General features: G+C 40.8%; 1 protein-coding gene across 1 annotated transcript in view; it reads left to right on the forward strand.

Annotated features, from left to right (window-relative positions):
* The window catches only part of LOC128735848 (aryl hydrocarbon receptor protein 1), a 127,023-nt gene that overhangs the window by 65,068 nt on the left and 43,240 nt on the right, over positions 1–18,715 (forward strand). The window contains exon 5 of the mRNA XM_053830331.1: positions 17,219–17,416. Coding sequence (XP_053686306.1) covers positions 17,219–17,416 — 198 coding nt within the window. The remainder of the gene's footprint in view (positions 1–17,218; positions 17,417–18,715) is intronic.

The following is an 18,715-nucleotide window of genomic DNA, read 5'->3' on the forward strand; positions in this document are numbered from 1 at the left end:
TGTCTGTCTGTCTGTCTGTCTGTCTGTCTGTCTGTCTGTCTGTCTGTCTGTCTGTCTGTCTGTCTGTCTGTCTGTCTGTCTGTCTGTCTGTCTGTCTGTCTGTCTGTCTGTCTGTCTGTCTGTCTGTCTGTCTGTCTGTCTGTCTGTCTGTCTGTCTGTCTGTCTGTCTGTCTGTCTGTCTGTCTGTCTGTCTGTCTGTCTGTCTGTCTGTCTGTCTGTCTGTCTGTCTGTCTGTCTGTCTGTCTGTCTGTCTGTCTGTCTGTCTGTCTGTCTGTCTGTCTGTCTGTCTGTCTGTCTGTCTGTCTGTCTGTCTGTCTGTCTGTCTGTCTGTCTGTCTGTCTGTCTGTCTGTCTGTCTGTCTGTCTGTCTGTCTGTCTGTCTGTCTGTCTGTCTGTCTGTCTGTCTGTCTGTCTGTCTGTCTGTCTGTCTGTCTGTCTGTCTGTCTGTCTGTCTGTCTGTCTGTCTGTCTGTCTGTCTGTCTGTCTGTCTGTCTGTCTGTCTGTCTGTCTGTCTGTCTGTCTGTCTGTCTGTCTGTCTGTCTGTCTGTCTGTCTGTCTGTCTGTCTGTCTGTCTGTCTGTCTGTCTGTCTGTCTGTCTGTCTGTCTGTCTGTCTGTCTGTCTGTCTGTCTGTCTGTCTGTCTGTCTGTCTGTCTGTCTGTCTGTCTGTCTGTCTGTCTGTCTGTCTGTCTGTCTGTCTGTCTGTCTGTCTGTCTGTCTGTCTGTCTGTCTGTCTGTCTGTCTGTCTGTCTGTCTGTCTGTCTGTCTGTCTGTCTGTCTGTCTGTCTGTCTGTCTGTCTGTCTGTCTGTCTGTCTGTCTGTCTGTCTGTCTGTCTGTCTGTCTGTCTGTCTGTCTGTCTGTCTGTCTGTCTGTCTGTCTGTCTGTCTGTCTGTCTGTCTGTCTGTCTGTCTGTCTGTCTGTCTGTCTGTCTGTCTGTCTGTCTGTCTGTCTGTCTGTCTGTCTGTCTGTCTGTCTGTCTGTCTGTCTGTCTGTCTGTCTGTCTGTCTGTCTGTCTGTCTGTCTGTCTGTCTGTCTGTCTGTCTGTCTGTCTGTCTGTCTGTCTGTCTGTCTGTCTGTCTGTCTGTCTGTCTGTCTGTCTGTCTGTCTGTCTGTCTGTCTGTCTGTCTGTCTGTCTGTCTGTCTGTCTGTCTGTCTGTCTGTCTGTCTGTCTGTCTGTCTGTCTGTCTGTCTGTCTGTCTGTCTGTCTGTCTGTCTGTCTGTCTGTCTGTCTGTCTGTCTGTCTGTCTGTCTGTCTGTCTGTCTGTCTGTCTGTCTGTCTGTCTGTCTGTCTGTCTGTCTGTCTGTCTGTCTGTCTGTCTGTCTGTCTGTCTGTCTGTCTGTCTGTCTGTCTGTCTGTCTGTCTGTCTGTCTGTCTGTCTGTCTGTCTGTCTGTCTGTCTGTCTGTCTGTCTGTCTGTCTGTCTGTCTGTCTGTCTGTCTGTCTGTCTGTCTGTCTGTCTGTCTGTCTGTCTGTCTGTCTGTCTGTCTGTCTGTCTGTCTGTCTGTCTGTCTGTCTGTCTGTCTGTCTGTCTGTCTGTCTGTCTGTCTGTCTGTCTGTCTGTCTGTCTGTCTGTCTGTCTGTCTGTCTGTCTGTCTGTCTGTCTGTCTGTCTGTCTGTCTGTCTGTCTGTCTGTCTGTCTGTCTGTCTGTCTGTCTGTCTGTCTGTCTGTCTGTCTGTCTGTCTGTCTGTCTGTCTGTCTGTCTGTCTGTCTGTCTGTCTGTCTGTCTGTCTGTCTGTCTGTCTGTCTGTCTGTCTGTCTGTCTGTCTGTCTGTCTGTCTGTCTGTCTGTCTGTCTGTCTGTCTGTCTGTCTGTCTGTCTGTCTGTCTGTCTGTCTGTCTGTCTGTCTGTCTGTCTGTCTGTCTGTCTGTCTGTCTGTCTGTCTGTCTGTCTGTCTGTCTGTCTGTCTGTCTGTCTGTCTGTCTGTCTGTCTGTCTGTCTGTCTGTCTGTCTGTCTGTCTGTCTGTCTGTCTGTCTGTCTGTCTGTCTGTCTGTCTGTCTGTCTGTCTGTCTGTCTGTCTGTCTGTCTGTCTGTCTGTCTGTCTGTCTGTCTGTCTGTCTGTCTGTCTGTCTGTCTGTCTGTCTGTCTGTCTGTCTGTCTGTCTGTCTGTCTGTCTGTCTGTCTGTCTGTCTGTCTGTCTGTCTGTCTGTCTGTCTGTCTGTCTGTCTGTCTGTCTGTCTGTCTGTCTGTCTGTCTGTCTGTCTGTCTGTCTGTCTGTCTGTCTGTCTGTCTGTCTGTCTGTCTGTCTGTCTGTCTGTCTGTCTGTCTGTCTGTCTGTCTGTCTGTCTGTCTGTCTGTCTGTCTGTCTGTCTGTCTGTCTGTCTGTCTGTCTGTCTGTCTGTCTGTCTGTCTGTCTGTCTGTCTGTCTGTCTGTCTGTCTGTCTGTCTGTCTGTCTGTCTGTCTGTCTGTCTGTCTGTCTGTCTGTCTGTCTGTCTGTCTGTCTGTCTGTCTGTCTGTCTGTCTGTCTGTCTGTCTGTCTGTCTGTCTGTCTGTCTGTCTGTCTGTCTGTCTGTCTGTCTGTCTGTCTGTCTGTCTGTCTGTCTGTCTGTCTGTCTGTCTGTCTGTCTGTCTGTCTGTCTGTCTGTCTGTCTGTCTGTCTGTCTGTCTGTCTGTCTGTCTGTCTGTCTGTCTGTCTGTCTGTCTGTCTGTCTGTCTGTCTGTCTGTCTGTCTGTCTGTCTGTCTGTCTGTCTGTCTGTCTGTCTGTCTGTCTGTCTGTCTGTCTGTCTGTCTGTCTGTCTGTCTGTCTGTCTGTCTGTCTGTCTGTCTGTCTGTCTGTCTGTCTGTCTGTCTGTCTGTCTGTCTGTCTGTCTGTCTGTCTGTCTGTCTGTCTGTCTGTCTGTCTGTCTGTCTGTCTGTCTGTCTGTCTGTCTGTCTGTCTGTCTGTCTGTCTGTCTGTCTGTCTGTCTGTCTGTCTGTCTGTCTGTCTGTCTGTCTGTCTGTCTGTCTGTCTGTCTGTCTGTCTGTCTGTCTGTCTGTCTGTCTGTCTGTCTGTCTGTCTGTCTGTCTGTCTGTCTGTCTGTCTGTCTGTCTGTCTGTCTGTCTGTCTGTCTGTCTGTCTGTCTGTCTGTCTGTCTGTCTGTCTGTCTGTCTGTCTGTCTGTCTGTCTGTCTGTCTGTCTGTCTGTCTGTCTGTCTGTCTGTCTGTCTGTCTGTCTGTCTGTCTGTCTGTCTGTCTGTCTGTCTGTCTGTCTGTCTGTCTGTCTGTCTGTCTGTCTGTCTGTCTGTCTGTCTGTCTGTCTGTCTGTCTGTCTGTCTGTCTGTCTGTCTGTCTGTCTGTCTGTCTGTCTGTCTGTCTGTCTGTCTGTCTGTCTGTCTGTCTGTCTGTCTGTCTGTCTGTCTGTCTGTCTGTCTGTCTGTCTGTCTGTCTGTCTGTCTGTCTGTCTGTCTGTCTGTCTGTCTGTCTGTCTGTCTGTCTGTCTGTCTGTCTGTCTGTCTGTCTGTCTGTCTGTCTGTCTGTCTGTCTGTCTGTCTGTCTGTCTGTCTGTCTGTCTGTCTGTCTGTCTGTCTGTCTGTCTGTCTGTCTGTCTGTCTGTCTGTCTGTCTGTCTGTCTGTCTGTCTGTCTGTCTGTCTGTCTGTCTGTCTGTCTGTCTGTCTGTCTGTCTGTCTGTCTGTCTGTCTGTCTGTCTGTCTGTCTGTCTGTCTGTCTGTCTGTCTGTCTGTCTGTCTGTCTGTCTGTCTGTCTGTCTGTCTGTCTGTCTGTCTGTCTGTCTGTCTGTCTGTCTGTCTGTCTGTCTGTCTGTCTGTCTGTCTGTCTGTCTGTCTGTCTGTCTGTCTGTCTGTCTGTCTGTCTGTCTGTCTGTCTGTCTGTCTGTCTGTCTGTCTGTCTGTCTGTCTGTCTGTCTGTCTGTCTGTCTGTCTGTCTGTCTGTCTGTCTGTCTGTCTGTCTGTCTGTCTGTCTGTCTGTCTGTCTGTCTGTCTGTCTGTCTGTCTGTCTGTCTGTCTGTCTGTCTGTCTGTCTGTCTGTCTGTCTGTCTGTCTGTCTGTCTGTCTGTCTGTCTGTCTGTCTGTCTGTCTGTCTGTCTGTCTGTCTGTCTGTCTGTCTGTCTGTCTGTCTGTCTGTCTGTCTGTCTGTCTGTCTGTCTGTCTGTCTGTCTGTCTGTCTGTCTGTCTGTCTGTCTGTCTGTCTGTCTGTCTGTCTGTCTGTCTGTCTGTCTGTCTGTCTGTCTGTCTGTCTGTCTGTCTGTCTGTCTGTCTGTCTGTCTGTCTGTCTGTCTGTCTGTCTGTCTGTCTGTCTGTCTGTCTGTCTGTCTGTCTGTCTGTCTGTCTGTCTGTCTGTCTGTCTGTCTGTCTGTCTGTCTGTCTGTCTGTCTGTCTGTCTGTCTGTCTGTCTGTCTGTCTGTCTGTCTGTCTGTCTGTCTGTCTGTCTGTCTGTCTGTCTGTCTGTCTGTCTGTCTGTCTGTCTGTCTGTCTGTCTGTCTGTCTGTCTGTCTGTCTGTCTGTCTGTCTGTCTGTCTGTCTGTCTGTCTGTCTGTCTGTCTGTCTGTCTGTCTGTCTGTCTGTCTGTCTGTCTGTCTGTCTGTCTGTCTGTCTGTCTGTCTGTCTGTCTGTCTGTCTGTCTGTCTGTCTGTCTGTCTGTCTGTCTGTCTGTCTGTCTGTCTGTCTGTCTGTCTGTCTGTCTGTCTGTCTGTCTGTCTGTCTGTCTGTCTGTCTGTCTGTCTGTCTGTCTGTCTGTCTGTCTGTCTGTCTGTCTGTCTGTCTGTCTGTCTGTCTGTCTGTCTGTCTGTCTGTCTGTCTGTCTGTCTGTCTGTCTGTCTGTCTGTCTGTCTGTCTGTCTGTCTGTCTGTCTGTCTGTCTGTCTGTCTGTCTGTCTGTCTGTCTGTCTGTCTGTCTGTCTGTCTGTCTGTCTGTCTGTCTGTCTGTCTGTCTGTCTGTCTGTCTGTCTGTCTGTCTGTCTGTCTGTCTGTCTGTCTGTCTGTCTGTCTGTCTGTCTGTCTGTCTGTCTGTCTGTCTGTCTGTCTGTCTGTCTGTCTGTCTGTCTGTCTGTCTGTCTGTCTGTCTGTCTGTCTGTCTGTCTGTCTGTCTGTCTGTCTGTCTGTCTGTCTGTCTGTCTGTCTGTCTGTCTGTCTGTCTGTCTGTCTGTCTGTCTGTCTGTCTGTCTGTCTGTCTGTCTGTCTGTCTGTCTGTCTGTCTGTCTGTCTGTCTGTCTGTCTGTCTGTCTGTCTGTCTGTCTGTCTGTCTGTCTGTCTGTCTGTCTGTCTGTCTGTCTGTCTGTCTGTCTGTCTGTCTGTCTGTCTGTCTGTCTGTCTGTCTGTCTGTCTGTCTGTCTGTCTGTCTGTCTGTCTGTCTGTCTGTCTGTCTGTCTGTCTGTCTGTCTGTCTGTCTGTCTGTCTGTCTGTCTGTCTGTCTGTCTGTCTGTCTGTCTGTCTGTCTGTCTGTCTGTCTGTCTGTCTGTCTGTCTGTCTGTCTGTCTGTCTGTCTGTCTGTCTGTCTGTCTGTCTGTCTGTCTGTCTGTATGTTCCTTATAGAATCGAAAACTACTGAACCAATCGGCATGAAAATATGCATGTAGAGGTTTTTTGGGGCCAGGAAAGGTTTTAGTGATGGTTAGAAACCCCTCCCCCCACTAAGAGGGGGGGCTCCCATACAAATGAAACACAAATTTCTGCATAACTCGACAACTAATCACGCAAATAGAACAAAATTTAGCATGTGGGTGTTTCCGGTGACAAGAATTTATTCTATGGTAAATTGAGACCCCTCCCCTCTTTATAAGGGGAATTATAACTCCTCTCCTCTTTAAAAGGGGGGGCTTCCAAACAAATTTCCTCATAACTCGAGAATTAATCAAGCAAATGGAACCAAATTTGGCATGTGAAGGTTTTCAAGGGCAAGAATATTTTCTATAGTAAATTAGGACCCCTCCCCACTTTAAGAGGGGGGGGGGGGCTCCTGTACCAAAGAAACACAATTTTCCTCATAACTCGAGAACTAATCAAGCAAATGGAACCAAATTTGACACGTGGGTGTTTTTGGAGACAAAAATTTTTTCTATCATGAACTGGGACCCCTCCTCACTTTAGGAGGGGGGGCTCCTATACAAATGAAATACAAATTTCCTCATAACTCGAAAGCTAATCAAGCAAATGAAACCAAATTTGGCATGTGAAAGTTTTCGAGGGCAAGAATATTTTCTATGGTGAATTAGGACCCCTCCCAACTTTAAGAGGGGGGGGCTCCTATACAAACGAAATACAAATTTCCTCATAACTCGAGAACTAATCAAGCAAATGGAACAAAATTTGACACGTGGTTGTTTTTGGAGACAAAATTTTTTTCTATGATGAATTGGGACCCCTCCCCACTTTAGGAAGGGGGGCTCCTATACAAATGAAATGCAAATTTCCTCATAACTCGAGAATTAATCAAGCAAATTGAACCAAATTTGGCATGTGAAAGTGTTCTAGGGCATGAATATTTTCTATGGTGAATTAGAACCCCTCCCCACTTTAAGAGGGGGGGCTCCTATACAAACGAAATACAAATTTCCTCATAACTCGAGAACTAATCAAGCAAATAGAACCAAATTTGGCATGTGGAGGTTTCTGGAGGCAAAAATATTTTCTATGGTGAATTAGGACCCCTCCCAACTTTAAGAGGGAGTGCTTCTACACAAATAAAATACAAATTTCCTCATAATTCGAGAACTAATCAAGCAAATGAAAACCATATTTGGCATGTGGGTGTTTTTGGAGGCAACCATTTTATCTATGATGAATTAGGACCCCTTACCTTTTTAAGAGGGGGGGCTCTCATACAAACGAAATACAAATTTCCTCATAACTCTAGAACTAATCAAGCAAATGGAACCAAATTTGGCAAGTGGGAGATTTTGGAGTCTTGAATTCATTTTACGATAGTTAGAGACCTCTCACCCCTGTGGTAGGAAGATATGGACTCTCATACAAATAAAACAGAAATTTTTGCGAAACTCAAAAACTAATCGAACTCGAGAAATTCGAGATTCTTCCATAAAACATTAGTCAATAAAGGACCACAATAACTATCTATAGTAACACTAGATCATTCAGGACGAAACGGTCGCGAGTGTTGCCGGTGACCCGCCGTCGGAAGCGCCGCCCACTGGGGGGCTTGCAAAACTCGAGATTGTGACAAAGATCATCCGAGATTCATGATTTATGTACAACACAGGTTAATTTGTGGCAATACGAAGTTTGTCGGGTCAGCTAGTAAAATTACAAAAAAAAAATTAAAATATCAAAAATTATAACTAAACTGCCTTTAAGTAATACCTGATTCACAACAAACCCTGTAATGTAGGCTGACCAGACGTCCTGGATTATGTGGGACTGTCCTGGATTTGGATGGCTTGTCCCGGATTACAAGGGGGGGGGGTCGTAACAGAGAGGAAGGCCATAACTCTGAAATGCCTGGGCGATTATTCATCAAACTTGGCACACATGTTCCTCGACATAAGAGAATCAGCACAGTGGGGTTAACAAAAAGAAGGGGGGAGGTTCCCTGGTAGGGGGGGTGGGTCCCTAATAGGGGGCGGCATAACTCCAAAACGCCTCGACCGTTCTTTATCAAACTTGGCACACATGTTCCTTGGCATCAGGGAATCAGCACCGGGGGTTAACAAAGGGGGGGAGACCATAACCCCGAAACAAAATGGGGGGGGGGTCGTAACAGGGGGATACCATAATTCCGATATGCCTGGACGATTAATCATCAAACTTAGCACACATGTTCATCGACATAAGAGAATCAGCATAGGGGAGTTAACAAAAATAAAGGGGGGAGAGTCCCTAATAGGGGGCGGCATAACTCCGAATCGCCTTGATCGTTCTTTATCAAACTTGGCATACATGTTCCTTGATACAAGGGAATCAGAATTGAAAGGGTTGACAAAAGGGGGAGGGGGGTAACAGGGGGAAGGCTACGAAATTCTCTCATAAGTGTCGGTGGGACAAAAGAAGGAACTGATGACCGGAGGTTGCTGACAGGAAGGGGTGGGTAACGCCCAAATGATTATAACAATTTATCCGTACACTCAAGGCCTTTTATACACGGTTTGGTTTTTTTCGATTACTCAAAAACGGTTCGACTTAGGGAGCATTTACAAACTACGTGACGAATGTCGGGCCTTTGCCAAATTAATTGAGTAATAAGTGAATGGCCTCTAAGTTGTCCCGTTCTTAATAATCGAAAAAACAAACCGTGTAAAAAAGTACTTGAGTGTACAAAATAAAAAATCAAAATACGAAACACTAAACGGCAATGCTCGCAGCTGTAGATTTGTCAAGTGTAATTTTGCGCCGAATCAAAGTGACCGGTATAAAAAGTGTTCGATCATTAATGCTAAGTGTTGTTATACGACCCTATTTGAGTCATTCAAACAGTGTGAAGTTGATCTGAGAACAACATGTTTTACCATGGTCTATTTCCAGAGTGGGCTCGGCCAATAATTTGTGCATACTTACTCCTGGTGGTGAGACAACAAACATTGTTTACAATCAAGTTTTGTCTTGAAGTGAGATGAAAGGAATGACAGGTTTTTTTCCATGGAAGAAACACTGTTGCATCTTCCACTTTTTTTTTTATTAGGATAGCATGTAGTACTATACTAATAAATAAGTAAAAAGTTATGTTTTGAAAAGTACAATAACAAAACTATTCATTTCCTATGGGTGGGGTGCCCATTGCTAGCACCATCTATGATCGGCATTCCAAAATATCAAATAGCAACATGGGTATCCCTCGAAGTAGCAAGTTTTTTTATGGTGAATTCCTCTTCTTTCGTCAAAAAGCGCCACTTTGACCAAAACGGAGACATTCCCAACTAAGCCCAAATTTGCAATGACGGTTTAATCGGTACGAAGGATGGAAAACGAGTGTTATGTCTGTTTGTCTGTGTTACGGGGTTACTTGCAACACTTTTGCGTTTCTTATGATTTTAAATTTGATTTTAAACCGCGAATGACTATTTTTAGATATTTAGAGTGTATTTCTAGTAAAACAAGAGATACTGGAGGCATGTTTTGTTTTCCTGTCTATCGCTTTTTTAGAGATATTCGGTGAAAATGCAGCATGTCGGCAAACTTCAAATTGCCGTTTCAAGGCACGCGGAATTTTCACAATTTTAATTTTTCTGGAGATGACAGTAGACAAAATAACATCGTACAGATGCAGACTTATTTTGTACATACTGTCTATTACGATAATTATCTATTTTACAAGTGCTGCAAGCCGTTCATATTGGAAGTAACCCAAGTAACCATTAAGGAGAAACCAAAAGTGGCTCACGTTATTGTATTAGAGCGACAAACACTGTACTGTACATGTCATGTGTTCGTTGAAAACCTAAACGTTTATTTAAATGTTGCATTAGTATTAGTAATATATGTCAAATATGTCAAAGAGCTTGCAAATGTAAACACAGCTGATCCGCAGCCAACCGCTGCGACTCCAAATTCCCGAAATATGGTTTGTTTTTTTTTCCATTCATTTCGATTCATTAAAGATTTCCAGCAGCAACTGAATAATGCATAGAATCGATAGGATAGTTAATTAATCCGTTTGCATTGAAGGCCAGTTCCGTCTGTTTATTTTACTCTCAGCTTATCTATGCGGCAAAAGCTGAAAGCTCTTTAAAAGCTTATTGATGTGGCGAAACTTTGAGACCATGGTGCTGTTTTTTCGGAAATCGCTAGTGCAACGAAATATGTGCGCAACCAAATATCTATTAAATAATTCCAAATTATACGTTTTATGAACACGTAATGATTTATATGATCAGTTAAATTTATTTTCCATTAGCGATTATGTTTTGCTGAGCGTCTGTTGATATATAGTGGATCGATAAATGAAATGACAAGTTTTAGGAAATTATAACAGCACTAGAAGTACTGATTACGTGGCGAAAGCGTGCTCTGCCAATACAGATACATTTTTAAGGCACAAAACAATACATGCAACAAACGGTAGCCATTTATCCAGCCATCTTTGAGCCATTTTCGGTTTCCCCTTAACTAAATTTGATACAGTCTATCTTCAAAGTGTATTGTTTATAGCCTGTGAATTTCGTATCATGGATAGAACCGAATCAAGTGGACACGCGTGAAAAAAAAATCTATAATTTAACCATCTCAAATATTAAGAAGGTTCAAGGATTGATTGAGATGAATATGAATATATGGTACTACCACCTGCCTTAGCAGAACATCCGTTCATAGCAATGAACCTATCATGTCAAAAAGAGTTGAACATATTCAACGATTGGTCATGCTTCCCAACTCTTGTATGAAGGACCAAAAGGGAATTGGTCGATAAGCAACATCACTTACACGTACCAGGGATTTAGAGAATCTCCTTCCAAGGGCTAAGTCGCCTGGGTCAATCGTTGAATAAACCGTCTTAATGCAGAATGACTCCAGCAGGTGGGGAGAAGAGCCCACTCATTATCCACGATGTGTTGTTAATCGGGCCAAGATTAACCCTAGAATGTTGACTGTTTCACTCTCCCTAGGCCCACCGCTTCAAACAAGTGCTCTGATGGTCCCTCCCTCTTCCCGATTCTAGTTTATTTATGAAATGTGGTATATATGAGTAAAAATAGAACAATCTCACCAGCAGGAATGGAATAGAGTTGCGGCTTTTTGGTTTCCATAAGTGCTTCTAATAATTAATTTATTTTTACCTTTGTTATACAATATAACAAAGGTTTAGGAATTGGTCGAAAAACACGAAGTCGATCTGAGGCCCGGAGGGCCGTGTCACATATACCAATCGATCAGGTTCGACGAATGAGCAATGTCTGTGTGTGTGTGTGTGTATGTGTGTATGTGTGTGCGCTTCAATTTTCAATCGCCTATTTCTCGGAGATGGCTGAACCGATTCGTCTGCTATAACTTTTATTTGAAAGGTATTTTTACCTAGTATATCACTATTAAATGGTTTCGTGGTCTGACTTTTAGTTTAAAAGTTATAAGCAAAAATGTGAAAATTACGTGACACGATTTTCTCCGGAACCACATAACCGATTTCATCGATCTTAGTACCAAATAAAAGCTCTTACTATTGCCAAACGTCACGCTAATTTTTATTGAAAACAAACAAGTGGTTTAAAAGTTATGCTTAAAAAACCAGTTTTGACAAGGTTCAAATGATCGCCTGTTTCTCAGAGATGGCCAAACCGATTTACGTGCTATTAGTTTTATTTGGCAGGTAATATAGCCGGATAGATCACTCTTGATTGGTTTTTTGATTGGATGTTTAATTTGAAAATTATGAGTAATTCAATACACCACACCAAAATTAACTATAATTTATAATGATTTTAACCAAGAAAAATAACCTAATTTCAATTATTTTAATATCAAACGAGAGGTTTTTACACTACGAATATATATGCAAAATTTCATAAGAATTGGTTTTGCCGGTCAAAAGATATTAACCCTTGAACATACGCGCCAACTTTTGTAACACGGTTACTCGCGCGCACAATAGCCCAAAACCAAAGAAAACGTGCGCACTAGAGTTTTGACTAGGAAAACTTGGTTTTAAGTTTATCGAACCTTTGGAAGAGTTTCTTGAAATTGAAAGCTCTATCGTCTGGTAGAATTTGAATATTGATTAATCCCCCTAAAAGTGAAATAAAAATATTATTTTCCTTCAGTTTCAATATAACACATTGATGTGTTCTGCAAAGTTTTAGAGCATATTATTACAAGAAATTTTACTGAAGACAGTAACCTTCTATCTCTTCAACTAAGAGATCTTATTTATTGTATATGAATTTGTAAAATCAGTTTTTCTATTTTAGCTCTTTTTGTAATTGTTGTATGACTTTTTCATGTATTACAAAGTTGTATAAATAATAAAAATACACAACTTTGCTGAAAATAGTATACCTCTATGTCTCCTTGTTTACGAACTGTAGAACTTTGATTATAAAAAATATCCTGATTTTGACCCCGAATTACTCGACTACCAACAGACGGATACATTTTAAACATTTTACATTTGCTGGTAGTTTTGCTGCACACAGACACCATTTTCCATATGAAGAAACGAAAGAAAATTCCAGTTGGAGTCAATTGCGGTACACCTCACATGCTACTTGCTTCGGTTCTGTGATGTCGGTTTATGCTAATCTATTTTCCTAACAATTTAAAGTAATAATGCATTGAATAATTCTGACATTTTGCTCATAACAAGTTTATTGAAGAATACACGTTAGTATATACGTAATATACGATTTGTAACTATATATGTAACTATTGTAACTTTATATATAACAATATGGCATTCAAAAACCTACATATGGTGTACAAAATACAACAACGTGAGTAACTGAAGGTTCATAAAAATTTATTCAAGAAAACTTTATTGTTGTGAATCAAATAGAATGGCGTTACAGGAAATTATGCATAGTTCAAAAAAACCTATAAACTAGACCTTTACTACGCAATGTATATGTTAAAGAATAATATTTCAGCTTACAACTTACTTTTACTTGCACTTACCCTCATCAGTAACAACTTACTCAGCAATTTCATGAGAAAAGAAACTATCAAAATTTATAAGTGCTTCTATTTGTTTCAAATTTTGTAAACTTGTTCAATTTCCAAAAATTTCATGTAAACCAAACGTGTCGATTTCTATCTCTAATTGCAAGTAAGACAAAGGTATAACAAAGGTATAACAAAGGTTCCTTTCACCACTAGGTGGATTAAATCAGGTTTTCCTTCTGGTATCTAATATCCATGTGCAGTATTAACACTCGTATTGGCCAAAGTTTTCACTATATAGCAAGAGCTGCTTCATAAGCTAAAACGAAAAAAATAATTAAAATAACTTATTTTATGCTTACCTATTAACAAGGTCGTGTGGATCCGCCGTCTGCCCAAAACCTCGATTTTCAGATCGGGCAGCCGGGAACCACCCAGTATCGCACCTCCTAGCTTGGCTACTCAATAGAGCATTACCGGGTATGGCCACGTGGAGGCGCTAGGTAGGAGCTTGGGATGGCTAGAGCTATAATGGACGCTCCTCATTTGCCTTCCCCATTTCATACCCGTTCAAGGATTGATTGAGATTGGATCACAAACTAAAGGCTGGAAGGAAACCAGGAGCAGCTTGCCGGAAAACGGTGGGAAGCATCAAGACCAATTTTACTCGCAAACACATTATTTTAACACGTGGTATTGCCAAAAAGTCCGGCGTTTCACAAAGCTATACGTCCAAAAATTCAAAAGAAAAAACTGGATTATATGAAAATAAGGTCCAAAAATCCTCAAGCCACGAGCAACGGCAGCAAAGTCAAAACTTGACCTTCTATTTTCGCAGCCTGTTATATAGACTTAAGACTTTAAGTCTGTCATATATGGACTTCGCAGCCAGCTGTTAGTGTACAGGACCAGGGATGGAAGATCAGTGATTTTGATAAAATCTATGAGTTATCGCCATACGCACAGATCACGATCCGTACAGACCATGACAAACAGTGAATCTTTAGCGTTGGTCACAAGATTTTGTTCTCTAAACAGTCTCAGCAGTCGATCATAGTGTTACATTTTACTGTTATATTTCTCGACGCAATCATGCAATGAACATGATCTGACATGAGGTTTGTCATAATCTGTGCGTATCGCGACAAAGTGTTTGTCGCTTGTAAGTAGTGATGTCAATGAATCTGAATCTGATCGCTCCTATGATCTTGATCACTAGAAGCGATTTTTTTCCATCCCTGTACAGGACAATTGCGGGCCTGATACTACGATCCTATTTGACTCTAACAGCCTCTTCCAGCCGAGATTCGAACATACAACGACTGGTTTGTTAGACCGGCGTCGTACCTCGATGCCAACTGGGAGGCAGCAAACTGTCCGCAAAATCCGCTCTAGAAAGGTCTACCTGGAGCTGTTGACCAGATACAGCTGCTGTCTGATGGATGACGAAGCAGACGTCAAAGCTGACCTTCAACAAATCTTTCGCCTTTACGCTGATAGATGAATTTTTGCATTTCCAACTAATATGAAAACCTCAGCAAGAACGCACTCGTGTTATTTTTGACAATGTTGTTTTCTGAATTCTCGATAAAAAGGTTTACGTTTTGCCTTTCTACTATATAAATATTTAGTATAAAGGTATAGAAATCACTTGGAAAACCGGAAATGGAAAGAAGGTCCTGCGGGCCGAATGTTACATACCATTCGACTCAGTTTCGAAAACTGAGCATTTTCTGTGTGTGTGTGTATGTATGTGTGTGTGTGTGTGTGTGTGTGTGTGTGTGTGTGTGTGTGTGTGTGTATGTGTGTGTGTGTGTGTGTGTGTATGTGACGCTTTTAATCTCACTCACTTTTCTCGGAGATGGCTGGACCGATTTTAATGTTCTTAGTGTCAAATGAAAGGTCTAGGTGTCCCATTGGTTGCTATTGAATTTCATACTGATCGGACTTTTAGTTCAAAAGTTATGTATAAAAATACGAAAAATATGGGACTTCATTATCTCATAGGTCTCTTAACCGATTTGAACAAAATGGATTGCATATGAAAGAGGAGCCTTGCAAACCCTTAATTTCCAAATTTCATGACGATTGGACTTGTAGTTTGAAAGTTACATAAAGAAATGTGAAAAAATAGTATTTAAAACATATTTTTGTAACATATAAGCATCAATTCATTGAAAACCATCACATATTTTATTATTATTTGAAAATTACTGCTGAGATCTATCAAACAAAACCGAGTTATTTAAAATCGGACGGTTCATTGAAAAGTTATTCAAAGTTTAACATTTAAGCCCCGTATATTAAACCGTTAAAACGTGTGAAATCAAACCATGTCAATCAAATGTTGATTGTATTCAATGTATGAGATGTGTGTGATGTATGTGTGTATGTATGTATGTATGTATGTATGTATGTATGTATGTATGTATGTATGTATGAATGTATGTATGTATGTATGTATGTATGTATGTATGTATGTGTGTATGTATGTATGTATGTGATGACAATTTGCATTTTTAAAATTTGTAATGAAATTCAAGAAAAGTGAGAAACATGTCAATTGTCTGAAGTTTTTGAAGCCTCTTAGTGGAATACGAACTCTGAAATTAAAGAAAAGAAAAAACTTTTACCGACTAAATTCCACTATTTAATATTTATTCGCGACAGATACGTATACGCTTTGAAATAAGACACTGATGAAGCCTGCACGTCGTAGGGGAACTACGTATCTGTTGCAAATAAATATTAAATAGTGGGATTCAATCGAAAAGTTTTTCTTTTCTTTGAATTCAGATTTCAATTGTCATTTTCTTCACTTACTGTTACTCACAATTGTACAAGAAAAGCAGTTTATTTAAGCATGTAGGTATAGTGGTGTATAGAATCAAAATTACTAGTGAGTTGATTTTTCCAAATAAATTTGTACAAATTCCAAACAAATTCTGCGCATCAATAGATGCTCTTTTCAATCAATAGTATTTCCCATTCCCAGAGCTTAGAAATGTTATATGAAAAATAGGAAGTAAACGTTGCACGATAGAATTTTTGTAAGATTTGTTTTCGTTAGTGATATTTTAAAGGACATAAGACATCTGTCCTTTAAAATATCACTAACGAAAACAAATCTTACAAAAATTCTATCGTCATGTATCATGTTTTAATAAATAAATCAAAAAAAGACAAGCACTGGGAATCATATCGATCGTATTTCCCATTCTCAAGCATGTTTATGGCGCAGCTTTGGCACTATTTTTCGACCTCATCTTGTTTTCCTAACCCTCTAACATTGTAAAAACGATGCGATCAAGATAATGACTATCTTTTCATGAAAGTACATTCAAAAGAAGCTTAAGTTTTGATTTTCATGCAAAAATAATTATCTGAAGGAGCGCTAGCTAAGAAATAGTTCCATTTCTCGTTTTCATATCTAATGCTCTATTCAGTAATTTTTTTTTAATTCAGATATATTGCAAAATTGAAGCCAAGCAAACCAATAGTAAAATTTTGAGATTAATCATTTTGTTGTAGATATCCTTTTTCTTCAAAAGCGAAATATAATAATAATTTTTCTGAACTCTTGTTTTTCAAAGATGCTAACTTTTGAATGCATGGTATTAATATCAAAATATCAAAAAATCTGCTATGAACAAATACTTCATATTGTCAATTCAAAACAAGTTTCGTATGTGGCTCTGAAGCCCGAAAGTTAAGGCCATCTGTAGACCCGTTAGAGGGTTAATTTCTAATTTTCTATACATATTCATTCAAGTCTGTAAAAAATATCTTTTGTGTTTACATTATTTTTCTATAAATATTATAAAACTAAATAAGGTGTTCATCAAGTAACATAAATGACGCTTACATATTTACGCACCCAAGGAAAGAAAATATAATTATTCTACACAATACGTTGTGAATTTTGCTGGCAAATAAGGATTTTGAGGAATAAGGAACGGATATTTAAAAATATAGTCTAATATAACATCGATACATCTACAATTAAGTTCCTGGGAAATTTTATAAAGATTATTGTGGCAGTAGAAAGGCTAGGTCACACCGCTAGGTGGATTAATTCGGGTTTTTTTCCTTATGTTCAACGAGATCTCGGAAAAACGAAGTTGAAGTACCAAAACATTTCGGCAGTTTTGTCGTTTTGCAGAATTTTTCCGCATTTGTATGTTATGTCAATTACATCGGCAAATCACAATAAATCAAAATAATGGTCGCAGTGGTGCCTCTCAGTTGGCTTCGAGGTATGACGCTAGCTTAATAAGCCACTCGTCGTAGTTTCGAATCTCGACTGGGAGAGGCCGTTAGAGTCAATAGGATCGTAGCAACTGGCCCTGCAATTGTCCTGCACTCTAACAGCTCTGTCGTATAAAAAAAGTCTCTAAAGTCTGTCGTATAAAAAACCAAAAGGTCAAGTTTCGATAACGGAATGCAGCACCTAGGCTTTGCTTTGCTTAGTGGTTCTAATGATCCGACAAGAACATCTCGGTAGATACGAATGCTTTCCGATATTCTTTCGGCAGAAAAATTTGTTCTATTTTTTTAGAAGACACTACTTACTTTTACTTATGTCCGACAAAACAAAGGGATGGAAATAGAGATCTCCATTGCAGACGGTTACCTACCATGGTTTTTAGAAAACATTTCATTTTATTAACTCTTTTACATGAAACCAACTTTTGGAGTTTTCCATTCTTTTGATTTTTTACCTAATAAAAAAATATCTTGTCGTTTTAGTCTGATATTGTTCATCAGTCTGTGTATGAACTAGTACATTCTGAAGACCGTGAAGAACTACAAAGACAGCTTCTTTGGAATACATTTTTACCAGCAGACCAATTGACTGAAGCGCTAGTTCCTGAAAAATCAACCTTGCTGGAGCGCAGTTTTACAGTTCGGTTTAGGTGTTTACTGGATAATACCTCAGGATTTTTGGTGAGTATGGTTGAATTAAATCTTTAAGATGGAAAGTTGGCAAACATTATCAACGAATAGGATAATGTTTCCCAGCAAGAAAACTCGATCCACTTGATTTTAATTATTTTTTGTATTTTAATTAACCTTGTTGCATTGTCCTGAAAGTCTTCATTGTTGCTTATTGTTATAGAGGGAATTTGCGGTTAACGGTTGATTTGCTTTTATTCATTAGACTAATCTCAAGTTTTTAGTCTTGACCTTGAAATGCGGTCATACATATATATTAATTTTTTTTGAAACAATGGTTCTACAATTGATTAAGGGACGGTAGGAGAAAGAAATGAAATTTTTTTTGGTGAAGGAGGGGGACGAGCGGAATGGTGGGGAGGGGGGGGATATTGGTAGCTATGCTTAACAAGTAGTCGCTTTGGCTTCTACCTTTTGTCCAATGCTGGAAGGTGCATGAGTCGAACCAAGCTATAATCTGAGATTATAACCGGATTCGAACCCACAACGCCCACCAGGGCATGTACAAGTACCAGCGAACCACACAATTTTTCCTTTGACGCCATTTTGAAATTAAGTGTATTTTTAGAAAAAAAAAAATTCAAAATTATAAAATGTTCCAGTGCTCAAAAAGTATGTTGACGACCTCATACTTGCATTACCAGAGGACGAAGTTGACAACACTCTAGCGGCATTCAACAACTACAACCCCCACATACAGTTTACAAAAGAAAACGAGCTCGAAAACCGCCTCCCGTTTTTGGATACACTTGTTATCCGGAATGAAAACCAAAGCATCACTACTCAATGGTATTCCAAAAGTATCGCCTCCGGCCGGCTACTCAACTACCACTCGTTCCACCCTATGCACATGAAAATCAATGTTGCTACCAATTTTATCAATCGTGTCATCAAGATCACTACCAACAAATCATCTGATCAGCAAAAACATGTCATTTTTCAACATCTACGCCAGAATAATTATCCGACGGCGTTGATCAACAGACTGCTAAACCGAACTAAAAATCGCATCGAAACTCCTCAGCCAGAACCACCACCGCTCCAATCCGATGAAGCTGCCAGTACAGAAATCGAACAGCATATCCCATCACAGCTAACCACTGCACCGTCCAGCCAAAAACAATACACGTATCGCGCAATTCCGTATATTCCACAACTCAGCACAGGAATAAACAAAACCTTCCAAGCCAGTTACCCCAACGTAAAGCTTGCCAGCAAACCGATAAAAACGACAAAACACCTGCTACCACCTGTCAAAGATCCAATACCACCGCTGCAACAGTCCCAAGT

The sequence above is a fragment of the Sabethes cyaneus genome, chromosome 2, assembly GCF_943734655.1.
Source record: "Sabethes cyaneus chromosome 2, idSabCyanKW18_F2, whole genome shotgun sequence".
In the NCBI taxonomy this organism is placed as follows: domain Eukaryota; kingdom Metazoa; phylum Arthropoda; class Insecta; order Diptera; family Culicidae; genus Sabethes; species Sabethes cyaneus.